A 19,678-nucleotide genomic window follows, 5' to 3' on the forward strand; every position below is an offset into this window, starting at 1 on the left:
GAAGACGGATCCCACATGGATCTGCACTCTAGATGCCTTTTACCCCACTGTGGGTGAAAACTATCATCGCATGATCGACCAATGCGCCATAGAGCGTACCTCACAGTGTGTAGAGAGAGAGGTGGCTGTGCAAAAGGCGGGGAACTACCGGGACAGTGATACACGAGTTACCCAGCTTCGGATCCTGCAACGGTGGCGAGAACCTAATGCTGCTATAATTTACTATTAGGGCAACAAGTGTGTGGTGGTAAGATTTCATCTCTGAGACTATGAGCGTCAAGGGCTCGCAGGATCCGGCTAACCCAGCCGCCAAGATCTAGGGTTTACATGGAGGAGTCCTAGCCGGACACTACAAGTTCTATCTTAGTGTGGATTACTTATTTTCATGCACGTAAAGTATTCCACCACGCTTACTCCAGATGGATCTGCTTAGCTTCATATGGTCGGACTCTCTACCTTGGTCAATCAACATCTGGACCGCCCGATTGGGACATAGGCCCAACTACCATTTGGGGTTCACCCGAGCCTGCCAGAATTGGACTTTATCGTGGGTATACCCATTTATTATATCCCCAACATAAACTCCACAACCTTGAGGGGAAACACCCATTACTTAGGGCAAGTTTGGTTGCTCGGAAAGTCGTTCCTAGCTCCAGGGATGCAAAAAATCGCGAGTTTGGTTCGCAACCATTTTCCGTGTTGTTGGATCGCATGAACTTTAAAGAAATGTTAGGACATGCCCGCTAGGCACGCTCGATTCGTCCATTGTCACCGGGACAAGCGCTGGCGAGAGCAAATGGGGGGAAGTTGGGCACGCTGGGAAATGCGAGGGTGCAGAGGAAGATAGAAGGAGAGGGAAAATTGGTCAGCCGGTATGGCGCGAGGGGGGGGGGGGGATTCGTCCACGCAGGGGAATGCGAGGGTGCAGAGGAAGATAGAAGGAGAGGGTTGGTCGGCCGGTATGGCGCGGAAAAGTAGTCTCACAGCCCCAATTGTGGGTCACCTCAATTAGAGAAGAGACCAGACCCCATTTTCGCTCTCAGAGAGGGAATGCAATTGAGATTTAGATCGCAGCACCGGCATGTCATACTAGGCAGATCTACCTCACCGACTCCAACACCATCCCCTTTTGCGTCCCCTAGGCATCGGGCCTCACAGATTAGCGGCAACGATAACCTCGCTTCGTTTGGAGCACTATCTTTTCACCATCTTCACCGATGGCACCATGGTGCCGGATTCATCAAGCAATGATGTAAGAACCTCTAACCCTCTACTTGCAGAAACCATAGGAACTTAAGCCGATATTTTCCTTACTTAGCTTAATTTTTCATTCTCTGTGCGCAACACCAAATTTAATTAGGATGAGCATCGGAAGCTTTTCATTCATCCGGCTGCACTCATAGCTATGATCCATGCCTAGATGTTTGTGATCCTAGAGCGAGCGATTCGTCGCAATGCAGGCCCACTATCACCTATGGTGCTATGTTCGAACGTGACAAAGAGCAGATGAGCAATTTGAACTACATGTATAACAACAACGGTGTAGAGTCTGTCCAAATACTGAGGATGAAATGATCCCCTTTTAACAACCTGGTGAACACATTCAGGGTTAGATGGGTGCTTAAATATAACATCCACTACTGTATCGAAGAGCAAGTGGCAATATTTCTTCATGTTCTTGGACATAACCAGAGATATTTAGTGATTCACAACACATGAAGGCGATCCACTGATATATCACTATTTCAAGTAAGTCCTAGATGCAATTGGGGAGCTCATAGAAGAGATGATCAAGCCACCATCTGCCCACACTCCCACCAAGATCAAAGACAACTACCAATGGTTTCCATATTTCAAGGTGAGCAACTGGACATCTTTGTGCATCACATTGTTCTACTTAGCAAGACCTAACAAGTTGCTCATTTTCATGTCAGAATTGCATTGGTGCGATTGATGGCACTCATGTCACTGCAAGAGTGCCAAGAAACAAGTCGCATGCATATAGGAGAGCAAACACTACACAAGCCAAAATGTGCCGACAACTATTGATTTTGATACGAGGTTCACATATATTCTAGCAGGATGGGAAGGATAAGCCCGTGATGCAATGATTCTGGTAGACATCTTGGAGAGACCTGATGGCCTGTTAGCCCCAAAGGGCAAGTTCTACCTTGCTGATGTGTGTTATGCTTGCCGCTCTGGTTTTCTTCCACCCTTCGGGTCAATAAGGTATCATCTCAATGAGTTCTCTGCAAGGCACTACCCAAAAATACCAAAGAACTATTTAATCGACACTCTAGTGTGCGAGTGACAATCAAGAGGCCTTTCGTTGCTCTGAAGAACAGGTTTAAGATCCTTGATCATAAGCCATTCCATCCTTTCTCCACCCAAGTAAAGCTTGTTTTTGCATGTTGCATTCTACACAAATGGATCTTGTGGTGATGTATTGATGAGTTCTTCCCGGATGAGGATGACGTGACACCAGACGGTATTGATTATGGCCACGATGATAGTCAAGGAGATAGTCAGGCTTGAAAGAGCAAGAGACATGAGTAGGCTGACGCAATGTGGGCATACATGGGCACAACCAGACTCTGAAGAAAGAAGGAAGACAAAGCTGCAAGAACACTTTCATGCTGTCCAGCACTTCGCTGCTCCTCGTTATGTTGTACTGAGAATCAATTTACTAGTAGCTAGGGTAGTAGCTAGGGAACATGGTGACAAACTGCTATTTCTAATAGTCAGGAACATCTTAACGAACTACTATTTGCTAGTAGCTAGGGCTGAATGATGTTTATTTTACTTCTGCCTATTACTTACATATTCCACTTACCTATTCGTAGTATTACATGCTAAGGTCACCAGGTGCGACAAGTGTTTACCCGAACAGTACATACATTGCAACCAAACTGGCTGGTATTATGTCTTCGTTCACGAAAATATGCATTGCGGATTGTCAAACAAAATGCACAAATGGACCCAAAATGACTTGTTACCAACCAAGGTAGATGCAAAACATGATTTTAGACTTGACCAGTCCATAATGGCTCAATCTAGGAAGAATATCTACATAGATGCAACAAAAACGTTAGAGCAACCAAACCGACCCTTAATCTCAAGATTCTTACTTCAATTTTCTTTGGTTTTGTTCTCTTTTAGTTTTCTTCTTCTCGAATGGAGGCTACTCTAGAATTCTCGTAAGTGCTCTTGGTGGTGGTTGGAAGAAATTTTCGTTATGTGGGAGTTATCGTGGATCTCTGGCACCATTTGGTAGCCCTCATCTCCCCTTCCCCATAGTTATGTCATTGGCTCAAGGTTAATTTACCATTATGCAACATATCTTTCATCGGGCCCAAGGATGGATTTTATATTCCTTGATTTGAGGCTTGGGCTTCTCGACTAAGTACCAAATGGTGATTTTATTAATGTTAGATCGGGAGTGGCTGTATTCGGACTAGCTTGGATTGGAGTTCGTACTACACTCGTTGTTCGCATCGATGTGTAGTCGTCTTGTAATTAAAGTTTTCATTCTAAAGATAAGATAGGCATACTCTCGAAAAAAAGAGCGTAAATATGTTAGTCCTTCTGTTCCACAATTCTTTCCATGGTTTCAGTTTAAATTTAAAATCTTTGAAATTATGGAACATAGGGAGTATGAAGAAAGTCTTTGGAATGTAAGTCATGTGTTTTTGTGCCAAAAAGTGTGATCTAAAATTCAAATTGCTGTGGTGCTCAAACAAAATTTGAATCGTGTTCAATCGCCGCAAAAAATTAATAAAAAGAGCATTTTGTTTTCTTCCGGTGTCTATCGTTTTGAATGAAGAACAAAAAAGAAAGTCTCCAACTCCATATTTGCCAACGCAGCCTAACGTCGAAAAGAAAAACCAGAGAAACAAACGCAGCCTCCTCTTCCAGTGTCTATTGAGGGCTGGCGGCGGCGATGGCCAAAAAGCGAAAATGGCCCGAGGCCGAGTTGGACGCCGGCGCCACACCGCCGGCGAGCGAGAAGCCCGAAGCCGGAGAAGACCCCGACCAGATCAGCAACCTCCCACCCGACGTTCTCAGGCGCATCGTGTCGCTCCTCCCCACCAAGGACGGCTCCCGCACCCAATCCCTCTCCACCCCGTGGCGCGACGTCTTCCGCTCCGCCCCGCTCAACCTCGGCGTGGAGCTCCGCCGCGAAGACGAGCCCACCCCCTCCAGGCTCGTCACCCGCATCCTCGCCGACCACCAGGCGCCCTGCCGCCGGCTCTCCCTGACCTGGTACGGCTACGAATCTGGCTCCGTCTCCCCATCGTTGAGCCGTTGGCTCCATTCGCGAGCCCTCAATGGCCTCTCCGAGTTGAATCTGTGGCAAAAGCGAAAGAGACGTGACGAGGAACGTCGGGAGGAGGACCCGTATGCCCTGCCGCCGTCCGTGCTCCGATTTTCGCCCACCCTGCGCATCCTCAGCATCAAGTGCACCGGCTGCATGATCCATTTCCCCTCTGTCGGTGATCTGCATCTCCCCATCCTCAAGCAGCTCACCCTTAAAGGCGTCGTCGTCTCGGAGGGCGTCCTCCATGACGTTCTTGATGGATGCCCTGTGCTGGAGAGCTTGGTGCTTAGCGAATTGGATGGTGTTCATGGCGTTCGGATCAAGTCTTAGGAGCAACGGCTAGGTGTGTCGATCGTGTGGGAATCCTCTTAGCTAGCCGTTGGCTCCGTTCGGAAATAATTACGTGCGTGCGCGTGCCGGCCGGCGTGGACTAGTCAAAGAGGTTCCGCCACCCCACCGAGGCGCAAGTGAAAGTGTGAAACGGGCTGAAACGATTCACGTAGTCAACCCTGAAAAGCATCTCCGTACATGCCTTGCTTGACTCGTGTTGGGTATTCGATCCGGCCGCAGCCACCGAATCCCGGGCCCGCACGTCACACATGGTCAACGGACCCCAACGCAAAGGCTCCGAGCCGCTAATCGTCGCTTCTACGCGCCGCACCACGCCATGCTGCGTCCTGCGCAAATTAAAAAAAAAAAACATGCCGTACTCGGTCAATGCTTCTTCGCGTACATCGAATCATTGGCAATCGCGCGCGACCAAGAATACGTTGCGCGCCTGACTGCGTACAATGCGGCCGACCAAAAATGATGAAATCCTGCCGCGCGCGGCCAACAAGGCATGCCATCTACTAATAATTCCCTCCTCTAAACCACGCGCGTCTCAGGGCGAGATTGCGTAAGTAATTATTAATCTATCTGCGACATCTCCGCTACCTCCAGTACACGTCACCGATCCGTGCCGCTACCCTTCTCTGCCGTCAACCCCGCGCGGTTCAATTCGCAGCAACCGAAAATCCATATGTTTCCCGCTAAAAACACGGACCTTCCTCCTTCTATAAAAGAAGGCCATGGTCGTCGCCGCGGGCGGCAGCGCGTGCCGTGACTTATGACTTTGGACTTTGGAGAGGAGAGAAGAGGGGAGGCCACCATGCTCCGGATCACGACGGCCGCGATATCCTTCCGCCATACATCCATCCCATAAGCGACTCTCCGCCGTCCCCTGCTTTCTATTTCTTCCCCGAAAGCAAGGAACAAATCCGTTCTTTCTACAGCTCGCACCTCCGCATAGCTGATGGAGAAACTGGTCGCGCTGATAGACGTACCTAAGATTTTGCAAAAGTTTTACCGTGGATCTGTACAAACCTGCAAAAGGCTGAAAATTGTGTTCCTGTTGCCTGCTACTGCTATGTACGTAGCTGCTTCTCACCGCCAAGAAAAGAACAAGGAAAACAAATAGATTGGGAAATCGGTCGATCGAAACATCACTGCCAAGAAAGTAAACAGATCTTTCGATCAGGGAAAAAAATAACATACATGGAAATCTATCGGTCCAAACATCTCTCAATCCTTAGCAGCTCTATGCACGTACCTGCCGGCTTGATGGCTTGACGTTGACAAACTAGTACTGGTGGAGATTACCCTCCTTCGTCGTCTCCCTCGGCCTCGTCCGCTCCATCTCCTCCTTGCGCTTGGCGACGGGGCGGGACGGGAGGCCACGATGCCACCGGAGAGAAAACTACGTGTGGCCGGACGGCGATGTGGAGTCCCCTTTCTATTTCTCTCCCGATCTATCTCCCTAAATCGGGTCCCATTAGTTTCAAGATTAAGCCAATTGATTCTAGCCAAAACTTTTACGCAATTCAGGGTCCAGAGTTTTTATCGCAACGTAACATTATGGCAGGCCTGTTGTTGCAGGGATAGCAATATCGTCAAACAGCCCAGATTTTACCCATTGAGCGCCATTTGTTGCTCAAAATGCATCCTAAAACAGGTATTGCTGCTACTCGTGTCGATCCATCCTACTCTACCACGCTGCCTGGCGCGCACGGCCCAGCCGGCAAAATTATCGCCTACTATGTGTTGTATGTGACCCACGGAAATCGTGTCGCGTCCAACAATTCATCACAGACAGGTCATTAACTATCCGTCCCATCGCATTGGCATGCCATCCAATCCCCTCCTTCTATTTATCTCCTCATCTATCTCCCTAAATCAGGTCCCAGTACTAGTTTTCATCGGCTCAGATCCGATTGGGTAACTCAGTACTACTAAGTGATTTTTCTAGCCGAAAATAATGAGTACTAAGACATTTTTCATGCGTGGCGATACGAGATAATGTCGAAAAGTAAGCTCAACGGACGTGCACAAATACTAAGCCTATCTAGAGCTACATACGGGTACATTTGAGGTTGCCATGTTGTCCAGATTGGGGCTAACCAACGAAAATGCCGTGTCCATGGATAAGCTTCACATGTATCTTCCCGTAACACAAGGCCCCACAACTCATAAATCACAACGATGATTTATTCACTCCTTCGCAACGGCTGCTCGGCCTAAACTCACCTGCCCGCCCCGTGGCGCCACAGGCCTGCCGACGACTATAAAAACCCAGGGTGTCACGCCCTCGCAGCCTCGTGCTAAATTGGGAATATAGCTCAGGGATGGACTCGCCGACAGTCTCCTTCGGTTCCGGGCGGCGAAAATGAACCCGCGGATTACACCGAAGTCTGATATCCTCCTTACCATTGTCTTTGTTCGGCAAGTCAAACAAGGAGAGCCCTTCTTTGCCCGGCTCGCACTCCGCTTGTTGGAGAAAGCCGTCGGTGGTGACGGACGCGCTAGTACTGTCTTCCATCGACTCCAAACTGCGACCTCCGGCGACACTAGTATTGTGTTCATCAACAACCTTTAGTACATGCGGGAACTTATAGGACCGCGTCACTCTACAACACCAGAAAAGTTGGCTCATATCTGGCATGCACGTACAAAAGTATGCCAACTTAAACGTGCATAAGCATGTGAACCTGATTTTTGACCGATCTAATCATCTCTGAAAAACTTCATCTCTGCTTGTGTGGTTTCAAGACTTTCCTACAAGAAAACGAAAGTACCCAGGACTTAATAGATATAAGCACTTGTACGTGTTTGATTACGGTCCAAGAAACAACCGATACATGTGAAACAGGTCAAGGATTAATTAAGGTGCAGTACCAATGTTGTTGTTGTGCATGGAGATTCAAAATTCAGAAACTATCATCAAGATTTTACAACGGCAAGCTTTGCTACAAATCCTTGCCGACATAGATCAAGGCAACAGCTATTCACACCAACAAACACCAGGCTTCAGCTCGCTTGACTATTTCCAGGTCAAAGGTAGGTAGCTAACTAGATTGATCCTGCTTCCTATCTGGCACTTGATAAAATTGACTTATTTCTACTTGTTTGCAAATATCAGTAGAGCTTCATTTAATACCTAAAGCTAGTCATTTATTAGCAAGGCTTCTTGTAGATACATGGGTGTGTTATCGATCAGGTCTGTTAGGCCAGTTTTTCCTAACATCCCCTTTGCACGCATTGCAAGTCTAATATACATGCATATACAAGCTCAGCTCCAAATCAACATTCCTCAATACTTTTGCTATGGATAACTACACAAAAAAAAGTCGAAAATTTGCCAAGACCTTTATGATTTCTCAAGCATTCAGGTCACATATCAACTAATCAACAATAAAAACGAATATATATCAGCAAGAAAATTTGCCAAGACCTTCCATCTTTTAGGGACATTCACATCACAAAGCAAATAAAACAAAGCTAAAGGCGCATACAACACAACACATGCAACCTGGTACGGCGAATATTACAGCAAAACACATCCTTTGCAACTACATACATCACGGAGATAATATTCAAGGAGGCTAGGTCCTGATGGCGACGTCTCCTTGTCCCCGTGTTCTTCCTTGTCGAGTGATGCATCAGGCTCAACACTCCAGCCGATGCCTTGTTATTTATCCTCCAGCATGAACAAAACATCAGCATCAGCTTTGATAAAGCATATTAAGCAAAGAAATAAATAGATTTAAGAGGAAGACTTCAACTAGACACGCATGACAACGGATATTCATCTATCTACCAACATGATAGCACCTTTGTCTCCTCGGAAAGGCAGTCACCTATGTATAGTTTTCAAGTTATCAGGAAAATAAACACCAAGATATACTGTAACTAGCAAGAAGATACATAGTAACATACATGTGCATACAATTTTCAGGATTGCGAAAAAAGAAACAAATTGACAACAAGTGATATCACTGTCAATCAAAATTGTGATGCAAAAGAAAACAACACATCAAGATACATAGTCTTGTCATCAAGTGCTACCTTGCTGTTGTTCTAATTATCAGTAAGCACTGCACTAGTTAAGTGGCACTCATTTGGTAAGAGAGGACTACCTGTGATCAAAAGATTAGAGCCCGTTTCTACTCGGAGTCTTTGACCAAAACATTCCCAGCAGGTATTACCACCTGCAGTCACTTGATATCAGAACCATTGTTATACGTAAACAGATAAAAAAACCATCCCCTACAAGCCCAAGCATGACATTACCTTCACTCCTGAAAATTCTATATGCTTTGATTAACTGATACAATATTCTGCAGAGGAAATGTGATTCAACGATATATCATTGACTCTAGACAGCTCACGTGAAACATCTAGTAACTTGGTAATCTAGTCTGCATAGCCACTGTAAATTTGCAGTGGAAGTCAGTCACCACAAAGAAATATCAGAGCTTTAAACAACATCAATAGCAACAGAGATATATTAGGTGAACAACACAACATTAAGTTTGACCCTCGATAAACTACAACAGTAGTATTTTTGCATATAGTAAACAATTATTTAGATTTAGAATCTATAAAAGTGCACCCATTTGAACAATACAAAAGTAAAACATAAGAGTGTTACATGAATGAGAGCAAGATGTGCATGCAATTAACACTCTGACCAAATAGTCCATGCAAGCATCCAATGCCAATACAACCCTTATCAAATCCATCTTCAGATGAATTAGTCCATCATCAGACTCAGTCCACATCTACATGTGGCTATTTAATCTCTACTACCACCTAAGAGTAGAGCAATACGTAATGCAAAGTGTCAAAAATCTGCACCAACAACTTCACATGACCAGTTTCAAGTAATCTGAACAAAAAGAATGTAATAGAATTAATAACTTCTAACAAACAGGCCTACATGCCAATACAGCCACAATATCACAAAGCTCATAGAGGAAAAGGAAGAGAAACCCAACATCTTACATAAACCTTGGCGTAAAAAAAAGAGGCCATTTGAATAGTTCCACCTACTTGGTATTCTTGAAGCCAAATAGTTACCAAGAATCACCTGAGAAGACACAAGTTAACTTCCAGGAAAGAAAGAAAAGCAATAAGATGTTGAAACAAGACTTGACTAGCGGAATTACTATCTTGTCATAGTAGTAGTAATACGTACAATTTGGTACATGTAGTGCTACTGCTGCCTATAAATGCAGTACTACTAGTATTCGGCAATTCAAAAGATAGAATTTTGTCGAAGGATATAAATTTGCAACCAACATAAGAGGGCAACCGATAAATTTGAATGAATGAATAGATCACACCAAATATTCAGACAAGTAGAGTTAAATGGCCGAACCATTGTAGCTCAGTGACAGTCACTAAATTCAAAGGAAAATCGCTACTATTGCATCAAATCTAGCCGAAAAAATGACCAACTTGCTAGAGCAGACTTATCTCAACCTGAAAAAACACTACAGAACACACAAAACTATGTCCAGTCACGACATTGCAGCAACCTGAAACTTCCAGGACGTCACTAGGAGCAAAGTCGGTCACGGCACTTGCACCAAAACAGGAAATGAAACACAACATCGCTACATCACGTAGCGTCCATCAGCAGAAGAGCCAAAGAAAACATAAGAATTGGGGTTTCTGGCCTCTTGACATATAAAAGATAGGAGCAAGTATGTTTGCCCAAATAGATACAGCTCATGACCATCAGCATATCATCTAAGGATGCGGAGGTAACCATGCCTCCATGGCCATGTAGAGCAGCGAAGGGAGAAACAGAAACTCACCCAAAAACATGGAGTCGACACAGCTATCCGTGGCTAGGATGATCAGGCCAGCTCCCAGGAATAACACAACTACACAAGAGATAAACATATGTTAATTCCTGATATAAAGAACCAAGTAACAAAAGACTAGATCAAACTGGGATCACATTGGGAAGCATAAAAGAAAAGTGAGAACATGATTGGCTTTGAGAACATTTTTTCATGTTGGAATCAAACATAAATATATTTATAATCTACTACATTTAGTAGACAAATTTTGTTCTGTTGGTATTTTCTTAACCAGAAGAAGAGCAATGTAAAATAATGGAGCTATTCTCCCAAAACAGGACCTGATCACTAAACATTAGTGTAAACATTTCCACAACAGAAAAAAAAAGCAAACTTTAGCAAGCAAATATTACATGACGGGGTTCCAATAATTTGAACAGAGAATTACATATGAACAAGAAAGATGAAAAAGATTACTGATCAAAGCAAACTATGTTTGCATCAAAAATATGCATGATCCATAAGGATAATGGGCAATATTCAAGAGTACTAGAAAGAGCTCTAAAGTGGGAAAAAATGACCATGGATACTGTAGCCTATCTTCTTGACAACTCAACAACAAAAGTGAAAAACAGATCAAATGTGGTAGTGCTCTCTTATTATTCATGCCATCATTAGAATCAGAACAAAGCAAAGCTATTCTCCCCAACCAAAACTAGAAGCACAACAAATAAGAGCTATTTCTCCCTAAACAAAAAACCTATCATCGAATCGAACATATAGATCAAAATCAATCGCTAAGATGTCACCAACAGAGCTATGAGAAATCACATCTCTTCGCACACAAGTCCATAGAATTTCCAAGAATAAATCAAAGATAACCAAAACATAAGTGACACATCTCAGAACACATACATGTCCATCAACTAAACATGCGTTATCAGAGACCTTATGTTCTACAATGCTTCTACCGGAGACAGGTGTAGCACTTGTTCTGTATACTTATCAGTCCTTCCACCATAAATAAATAATGATAGATATGAAATGTTTTAATCTAATTCCTTAACCAAGGGATGAAATTATTAGCAATAAGTAGCCATACAGATCCATTAAGCAGGTTAGATAAGCAATTCAAACATTATATTCATATGCTAAAAATGGGCAAAGGTAAGCATGCGATGACTAAATCAAAGAACAACCGACATTACCGGCCCACCAAACACAAAAACAACTCCCGCAACACATCATATTTTCCATTAAAAAGAACGACGATAAAAACAAAATACATTGATGGAATCAGTGGAAACTACCTACTACACCACTCAACATGTTGTTGGGCAAGCGGGCGATCCACAATCAGCATTGGCAGCTCCTGCAAACCAAACAGAAACGCATCAGGACGTTATCCCCATGCCCAAGGCCCTAGCCGGACCTAGATCCGACGGCACAACCACAGGGGCCACAACTCTGCGCAGGGGAGCCGCTCGTCCATAGTCGTCACGCCGAGGCCACCTGACCACTGTGACACCATGACGCCGAAATTTCCCGTAACCATCACTTCCGCCGTTGTGGCAGCGAGGGAGGAGGGGCGATGGGGAGGAGGTTGGAGGCGGCGGCCTGGTCGCCCCCCGTGTCACCCTAGGTTGGGCGTTGCGGGGGGGGGGGGAGTTCTCTTTGTTCTTTTGGCAAACCTGACTCTGAATTTTCATACCAAAATTTCCATTACAAAATAACAAAAAATGTACTTTACGCGGGACTTGAACCAGATCCGACTTTGTTTGCTTGCCCGAAGAAGAAGGTGGTGCACCGAAGCTCCTTACCTCCCTTGAAACCTCCAACACCAACGGTGCCCACCGAAGCCGCCGCGGTCCCGTTAGTAACATCAACCCGCACGTCAAGATCACTCCAAGGCTGTTGGGATGTGATCAAATCATCTTCTAGCCGGTGGAGTGGATGTTTGGAGCAACCGCGAAATGCACCTCCTATCTTCAACACCATTGATGGAGCTCAAATTCCGAGGAGAACAAAAAAGATGATGATGGATCCCAATGCCTGGATGCATTCCCAAGAATGTGGCGGGACATAATATGGATGGAGGTGGTGGTGATGGTCACGCTCCGGCTAGTGGTGTTGCTACTTCTTTTGTTCGTGGTGCTTCCGGCGTGCTTGGCAACGATAGTGGTGCTTGATGTCATCGCATCTTCCTCTTCGGCGTGGTGGTGTGATTGATTGTGCATGTTTTGTGTCACTTTGGTTGACCATTGCACATCTTTCGATCCAATTTTTGTTGCAATTATTATATGCCAGACTATCTATCTATTTTCTCTTTGGACATTAAGTTGAGAATATTTTATTTTACGATTTACATTTGTGAGATCTCTTCCACCGAAGTTTGTAAGACACCCTAATTAAAACACTTTTGCTATTGCCCTTATAACACGTGCGTGTTTTAAGGGACGTCGCTTTAAGGGGTCTTATGAAGAGATCAAACGATGCAAACTCACTACTCCTTCCCGCACTCTCGATCAATAACGCTCAAATTATAATGCGAGGATGGATCCGAGCTCTACGCGTCCAACCGAGTCGATCGTACTACATTTGATGAATCAATCATCCATGATCTATCCGGCGGACACCAGCCAGCTAGCTACCATTTCACGTGCTCCAAACTAGTACGTATCATGCCAATGCATGCTTGGCTTCCGTCCATGAGCCATTTTAGTACTGTACGTACCTAGTACTCTCATAGTCTCATGCACGCACTAACGTACGTGATACCTACTATGGAGTTCCCAACCTTGCTAACTCCTTTTTTAATCTGGCCTCAAATCGCACCCCGGCTAATTAAATTCCACTTATAATTTATTTTATCTTTTGTGCTCTAAATTTTCATACCATTTCACTACAAAATTACAAAAATGTACTTTAGGTGGGACTTAAACGAGATCCCACTTTGTTTGCTTGTCTGAAGAAGAAGGTGGTACATCGAAGCGGCTTTACCTCCCCCGAAACCTCCTATGGCAGCATGCCCGCCCTGCCAATAACATCAAGCCGCACGACAAGATCACTCCAAGGCAGTCAAGATGTGATCAAATCATCTTGTAGCCGGTGGAGTGGATGTTTGGAGCAACCGCGAAATGCACCTCTGATCGGCACCACCATTGATGGATCTCAATTCCGAGGAGAACAAAAAAATGGATCCCAATGAAGAAGGATGGAGGTGCTGGTGATGGTCACGCTCTAGCTAGTGGCGGTGTTACTTCTTCCGGTGGTGGTGGTGTTCCCTTCTTCTTCTTCTTCTTCTTCGGTGTGGGCGTGTGATTGATTGTGCATGTTTTTTGTCACTTTTATTGACCATTAAATTGCACATCTTTCGGTCAACTTTGTTTGCAACTGTTGTATGCCAAACTGTTGTCTATTTTCTGTTTGGATATTAAGTTGAGAATATTTTCTTTTATAGTTTAATTTTTTTAGATCTGTTCCACCAAAGCTCGTGCGACACCGTAACTAAAACACTTTTTATACTGCCCTTATACACGTTCTAAGGGACGTCACTTTAAGGGGTTTGTTACAGTTGCTCTAACACGACCACATGCTCAGCTTAGTGTTCAGCGTCGCATTGCATCACAGATTGCATCACCGCCTACTCCACCCCTACCCTCGCAATGCCACTTACAACCCAACTTTTTTGATTACTCGGTTGGTGTCATTTCATGGTCCATTCCACTTAGTGTGTCGCTCTGCCAACATCACGCCTTCCTTGGTTAAGTGCTTGGCGCCACCATCCACCCTGCCTCGTTGCCCTAAGAGCATCTCCGGTCGCGTCCCCCAAAGCATCCCCCAAACCGCGCCGGATTGAGCGTTTGGGGGACGTGTTTTGTTCGTGCCGCGTTTGGGGGACGTCGCTCCCCAGCCGCGTCCCCCAAACGCCGCTCCCAAATATTAAAAATACTTCTTTTTTAAAACAGAACCATTTATCAAATATAGCATCTAAATAAAAATATTTGCAAGGATTGTTTTCAAATTAAAATACAACAAACAATAAAACAAGTAAACAAATATAATAAATAGGGCTAGATGCTAGATCAAGGTGCCACGGTATTTCCTTTGATCCTCCACAAATGCTCAACGAGATCAGCTTGAAGTTGATCATAAACATTGCTGTCACGGATCTCTGCGTGCATGGCGTCCATCCTCTGCCGGGACTTGGACTTCCTTCTCCCCGGCTTTGATCCTCCGCGGCGCGGCCTCTTCCTCTTCTCCGCCTCGGCGTCAACCATGTCCTGGAGGGACGCGATGATCAGCAAAATCAACCATCAGCAAAATCTTCCTCTTTCCCGGAGGTCGTCGTCGAAGGCTTGCTCGTCCTCGAGCAGCAGGGCAACCATCTCATCGTCGCTATCCATGTCTAAAGAAAAATAAATTGTTAAAATTGCGTCGAGGCAGACGACGCAACAAACAGCGGCCAATCGCGCCTACCTGGCAAGTCGTCGAGCACCTTGTGTGAGCGGAGGTGGGGACGATTTGATGCCGCGTTCTGGGACGCGATGGCGAAGCGGCGGCGGAACGACCGGCGGGAGCGCCAGCCGCGGCGACGGTGCCGATACTCAGAAGAGATCATACGCTCAAACAGCCAGCAAATCCAACGGCGGCGGAGGGGTGGGAGGCGCGGGAAGGAAGGAGCGACGAGAAAAAAGGCGCGAATCAACGGTTGATGCAAATACTCGCCGACATGTGGGAGCCCGCATCGGTTCGCCTCGCTTTTCGTTGTGTCCGGCGTGCCCGGTGCGTCCCCTGTGGGACGGGGATGGCCCGGGGCGCCGGACACTGTATCGGGGGGCGCCGGACAAAATTCGGCTTTGGGGGACGCGACTGGAACCGTTTTTTGGTCCGGTGCGCCCCAAATTGCTTTGGGGGACGCGACTGGAGATGCTCTAACATCTCGCTTATTCGATTATGTGTCTGGTGTAGCTTGTGCAACCATCCACTCTGACTCGTGCTACGCATAAAGACTCACTTAGGTGCATTGTATTTTAGGAAAATATGGCACATATGATAATGTTACTCTAGCTCAACCTTAATCAAGAAGCCACCCATGGCAAACTCTATTTCACGTGCATGGATGACACGCATGGATCACCATTTCATATGTATTGTGTTGGCATAGCCACGTTTACTATTAATAATGAAGCATGTAAGCATGCATATAGTATTTGTCTGATTATTGGCGATGTCGCATGTGAGGAAAGCGCGATTACTATGTTTTTCCAAGCTTAAAAGCTTTACTCCCTCCTGCCTAAAATATGTTGCATAAAAGCTTTGGTTAAAGTCAAACTTCGTAAAGTTTAATTATCTATATTGATAAAAATATAAACATATACAACAAATGAATAATATTTTTAGAATTGTTATGAAACATATTTTCATATTATATGCAACTTCCATGGTAGATCTTTGTATTACTATCTATATTCTTGGTCAAAGTTCGCACAGATTGACTTGCACGGAAAATTATGCGCAACATAAAATGGGCAGGAGGGAGTACTAGCTATTTGGATAATAAATATATTTGAAATAATTATTTAATTGTTAGAGCATGTCCCCACCCATGGATGTAAAGGCAATCTCAACACATGAAATAATTGGGAGTATATTACTCTAGATATAAAATATAAAATTAGAATAATGTATTACATATAATTGTAATAAGGAGGAGGTCACCCGTGGACCGTGGTCGATTATGAACACTACTATGCAAAGGAACTTGCCCTGTAGAAAACACCGGTGACCTCGCAACTTCCCTCACCCTAATAATGATGGTATCTCCTATAGTTATTGGCGTCTCTGCCGACGCCACGGACTTCTAATGCTAGCCTATCTGACCATGTTCATACCAGTCACGTACACTGCCTTTCTTCCTCCCCGCACTGGTTATTTCATGTCATGCTCCTCTGTTAATCTTTACTGTCACACCGATAAACATGTGGTATACCACAATTAGTGCATATTATTTCATGTGTGTTGTAATTATTAGTATTACGTAAATTTATATTTCATGCATGTTAATAATATTTCATGTGTGGCACTTTATTACTCAAAAATGCATTGTTTTGTATGTAGGATCGTATTGGAATGGGAATGTACAAGCAAATGTCGGCTTTCAAGACCAAACCTTATGCCCTCCAACATTGTTGGAAATTGCTTGAGCATCGGGAGGAGTAGAAATCGAGGGACCAAGAAGCTCCACCAAGAAAGGGGCTTTCCTCCAATTGAATGACTGTGAACGTTATTGGCGAAAGAGAGGAAGAAACAAGGGCAACCCTGATAACTAATAGAAGGACAAGGACAATGCAAAGAAGCAAGTCATGGACGCAAGCTTGAGGAAGAAAATTGATGACATGGTGAAATCAAAGGAAGCATTTATGAACAAGACATTGGAAACAAAGATGTTCATGGCTGGGAAGAAGCTCCAAGAAAAGAACGCAAGGTGGCAAGCACTCTGGGAAGATGGAACCACAAGGTTGTCCTTGACAAGGAGAAGAAGAAGGCCATGACGGAGCTCAATGCTGACTAGAACAAAACAATGATGATGGATCCCAATGCCATGGACGCATTGCCAAGAAAGTGGCGAGACATAAGAAGGATGGAGGTCTTGGAACGAATAAGGCAAGCACTTGGAGGTCGTGGTGGTGGTGGTCATAACCTGGCTAGTGCCGGTGCTACTTCTTCCGGTGGTGGTATTGGTGGTGCTTCCGGCGTGCTTGGTAATAGTAGTGTTGCTTGATGTTCCTCTTCCTCTTGGGTGTGGTGGTCTGATTGATTATGCATTTGTGTCACTTTGGTTGAATATTGAACATATTCCAGTTCACTTTGATTGCAACTATTGTATGTCAAACTATTGTCTCTATTTTCTCGTTGGATATTAAGTTGAGAATGGTCGCTTTTACAACTTACATTTCTGAGATCTGTTCCGCCGAAGCCCGCAAGACACAATAAAACACTTTTACTATAGCCCTTATACGTGTTCTAAGGGATAACACTTCAAGGGGTCTGCTAGAGTTGCTCTAACACGACCATATGGTCAGCTTAGTGTCCAATCTCGCGTTGTGTCACCATCTACTCCACCACTTCCCTCGCAATGCCACTACAATCCAACTGTTTTGATTACTCGTTTGGTGTCATTTCATGGTCCCCTCCTCGGCTAAGTGCTTGGCTCCACCATCCACCCCGCCTTATTGACACGATATCTCGCTTAGAGCATCTCCAGTCGCGTCCCCTAAACCGTCCCCCAAATGGCGGCGGATCGAGCGTTTGGGGACGTGTTTTGTTCGTGCCGCGTTTGGGGGACGTCGCTCCCCAGCCGCGTCCCCCAAACGCCGCCCCAAACATTAAAATACTTTTTTTTTTGTTTTTTTGCATTTTAATTTTAATAAAAAGAAGAAACCTTCCACAAACTAATACATAATTTGGAACTGGAATGTGGTTTACACGAAGACATAGTTTGGAGCATGGTTTTCCACAAAATAGTACATAGTTTGAACCATGGTTGACACAAATATAAAACATTGCAAAATAACTAAACCTAACTAGATCGGGCATCGAAGATTTCGTGTGTTCGCTACCGGGAAAGAACACTCGCAAACACACCCAGTCACCCAAACTGGAAAATCCAGCTGTTGACGGTGCTCCTGTTGGTTCTTTCGAGGAAGGACAACCAGAAACCTTCGTGCATATTTTCGCTGCGAAGAAACAACACTCATCAGTCATCGTCCTCCTCGGTGTTGTCGCCGTGGTAGTACCGGCGGCAACGCATCTCGTCGAACACCTTGACGCTCATGTCCCTCTTGCCAAGGTAGGAGAACATGAGCACGAAGCCGGCTTCGAGGCAGTGGTAGCGCGTGAACTTCTCCCAGCCAATGTGGAGGTACATCTTGTTGCGCTCACGTCCACGATGCACCGGCAGCAGCCGCAGGCAGCCTCCCGCAGATGCGGCGAGCCCGGGCGCCTGTTGCCGGCGACGAAGTCGGCGAAGGTGTCCGGCAGCCTCTGGATGGCGTGTGGGTCGCTCTTGAGGACGACGACGAACTCGAACAGCACCGGCCGCTGCTCCTCCTGCATGTCCGACGATGAAGACGACGACGTCGCAGGGGACGGCGAGCGTGCAACTCTGCCGCGGCAACGACCACGACCACGGCCGCGAGCTCGGCCTCCGCCTCTACCAGACATGGCGTCGACTCTTGAGATGGTGGCGGCTAGGGTTGGGGAGAGGGGCGCTAGGGTTTGTGTGTGGGGGACGATGAGAGAGCGACCCTTTTTATAGGCCGGAGGGAGGCGGGGGAGCGGTGGCGCTCATTAACGCCGACACGCAGAGCTAGGCGCGATGAGATGCTTCGCTGCGCCTCTACGGGAACTGCACCGTCGTTGCGCGCCAATAACTTCCGTCGCGAGGTAGGCGACGGTTAGGTTAAACTTCAATGTGCCACTGACGCGTCGGTCCCGCCACTCCCCGCCTCGCTTTTTGATGTGTCCGGCGTCCCCGGAGCGTCCCCTGTGTAGCAGGGACGGGCTCGGGGCGCCGGACACCGTATCGGGCCGCGCCGAACAAAAAGAGGCTTTGAGGGATGCGATTGGGAACGTTTTTTTGTCCGGCGCGCCCCAAATACCTTTGGGGGATTTGTGTACAAGATTTGTTTAACATTAACTTTTCTCGCTGTTGGCGCTATGATATGATACAGTATCTACCTATTGTTATCCTAATCTCCTCTCTCCTACTTAATTAGCTGCCACATTAGTATTTTTATGGGATCAATATGCATGATACTAGCTATGATACCAGCACTATGGCTAGCCTTATGTACCGCTTTGTGTCTAGTTTCATTTGAACAGGTGGCCATGCAAAGAAATGACACGTTTATCTCTCTCATTGGACCAGGTGTGCGCAATTCATAGGTCCTCTTGGAGGAAGCTCACCCATCCATGTTTCCAGCAACGTCTCGCAAGACGATATCAGTGACATCATCCGACCGGACTGGCATGTTAATCATTGTCCTGAAAGACAGACTTGTCGGCAGAGGGGAAAAAACACTATGACAGATAGGTCCATCACTACGGACCGGGCTGGGTGGGATTCAGGCTTAGCCATGGCCGTCATGGATCTGTGATGGTCCGCCCTAGCTGTCATCCTGGCCATCTGTGACACGAGATTGCCCACGAATTTTCAACCCATCAGTAT

The 19,678-nt window shown here is 45.8% G+C and overlaps 1 protein-coding gene across 1 annotated transcript in view; it reads left to right on the forward strand.

The window, feature by feature from the left end:
• LOC124661451 (FBD-associated F-box protein At4g13985-like) overlaps positions 1–19,678 on the forward strand; it is a 52,607-nt gene that overhangs the window by 13,082 nt on the left and 19,847 nt on the right. The window contains exon 3 of the mRNA XM_047199309.1: positions 3,927–4,619. Within this exon, the coding sequence (XP_047055265.1) occupies positions 3,927–4,619 (693 nt within the window). The remainder of the gene's footprint in view (positions 1–3,926; positions 4,620–19,678) is intronic.

This window comes from Lolium rigidum, chromosome 1 (genome assembly GCF_022539505.1).
Source record: "Lolium rigidum isolate FL_2022 chromosome 1, APGP_CSIRO_Lrig_0.1, whole genome shotgun sequence".
Classification (NCBI taxonomy): Eukaryota; Viridiplantae; Streptophyta; class Magnoliopsida; order Poales; family Poaceae; genus Lolium; species Lolium rigidum.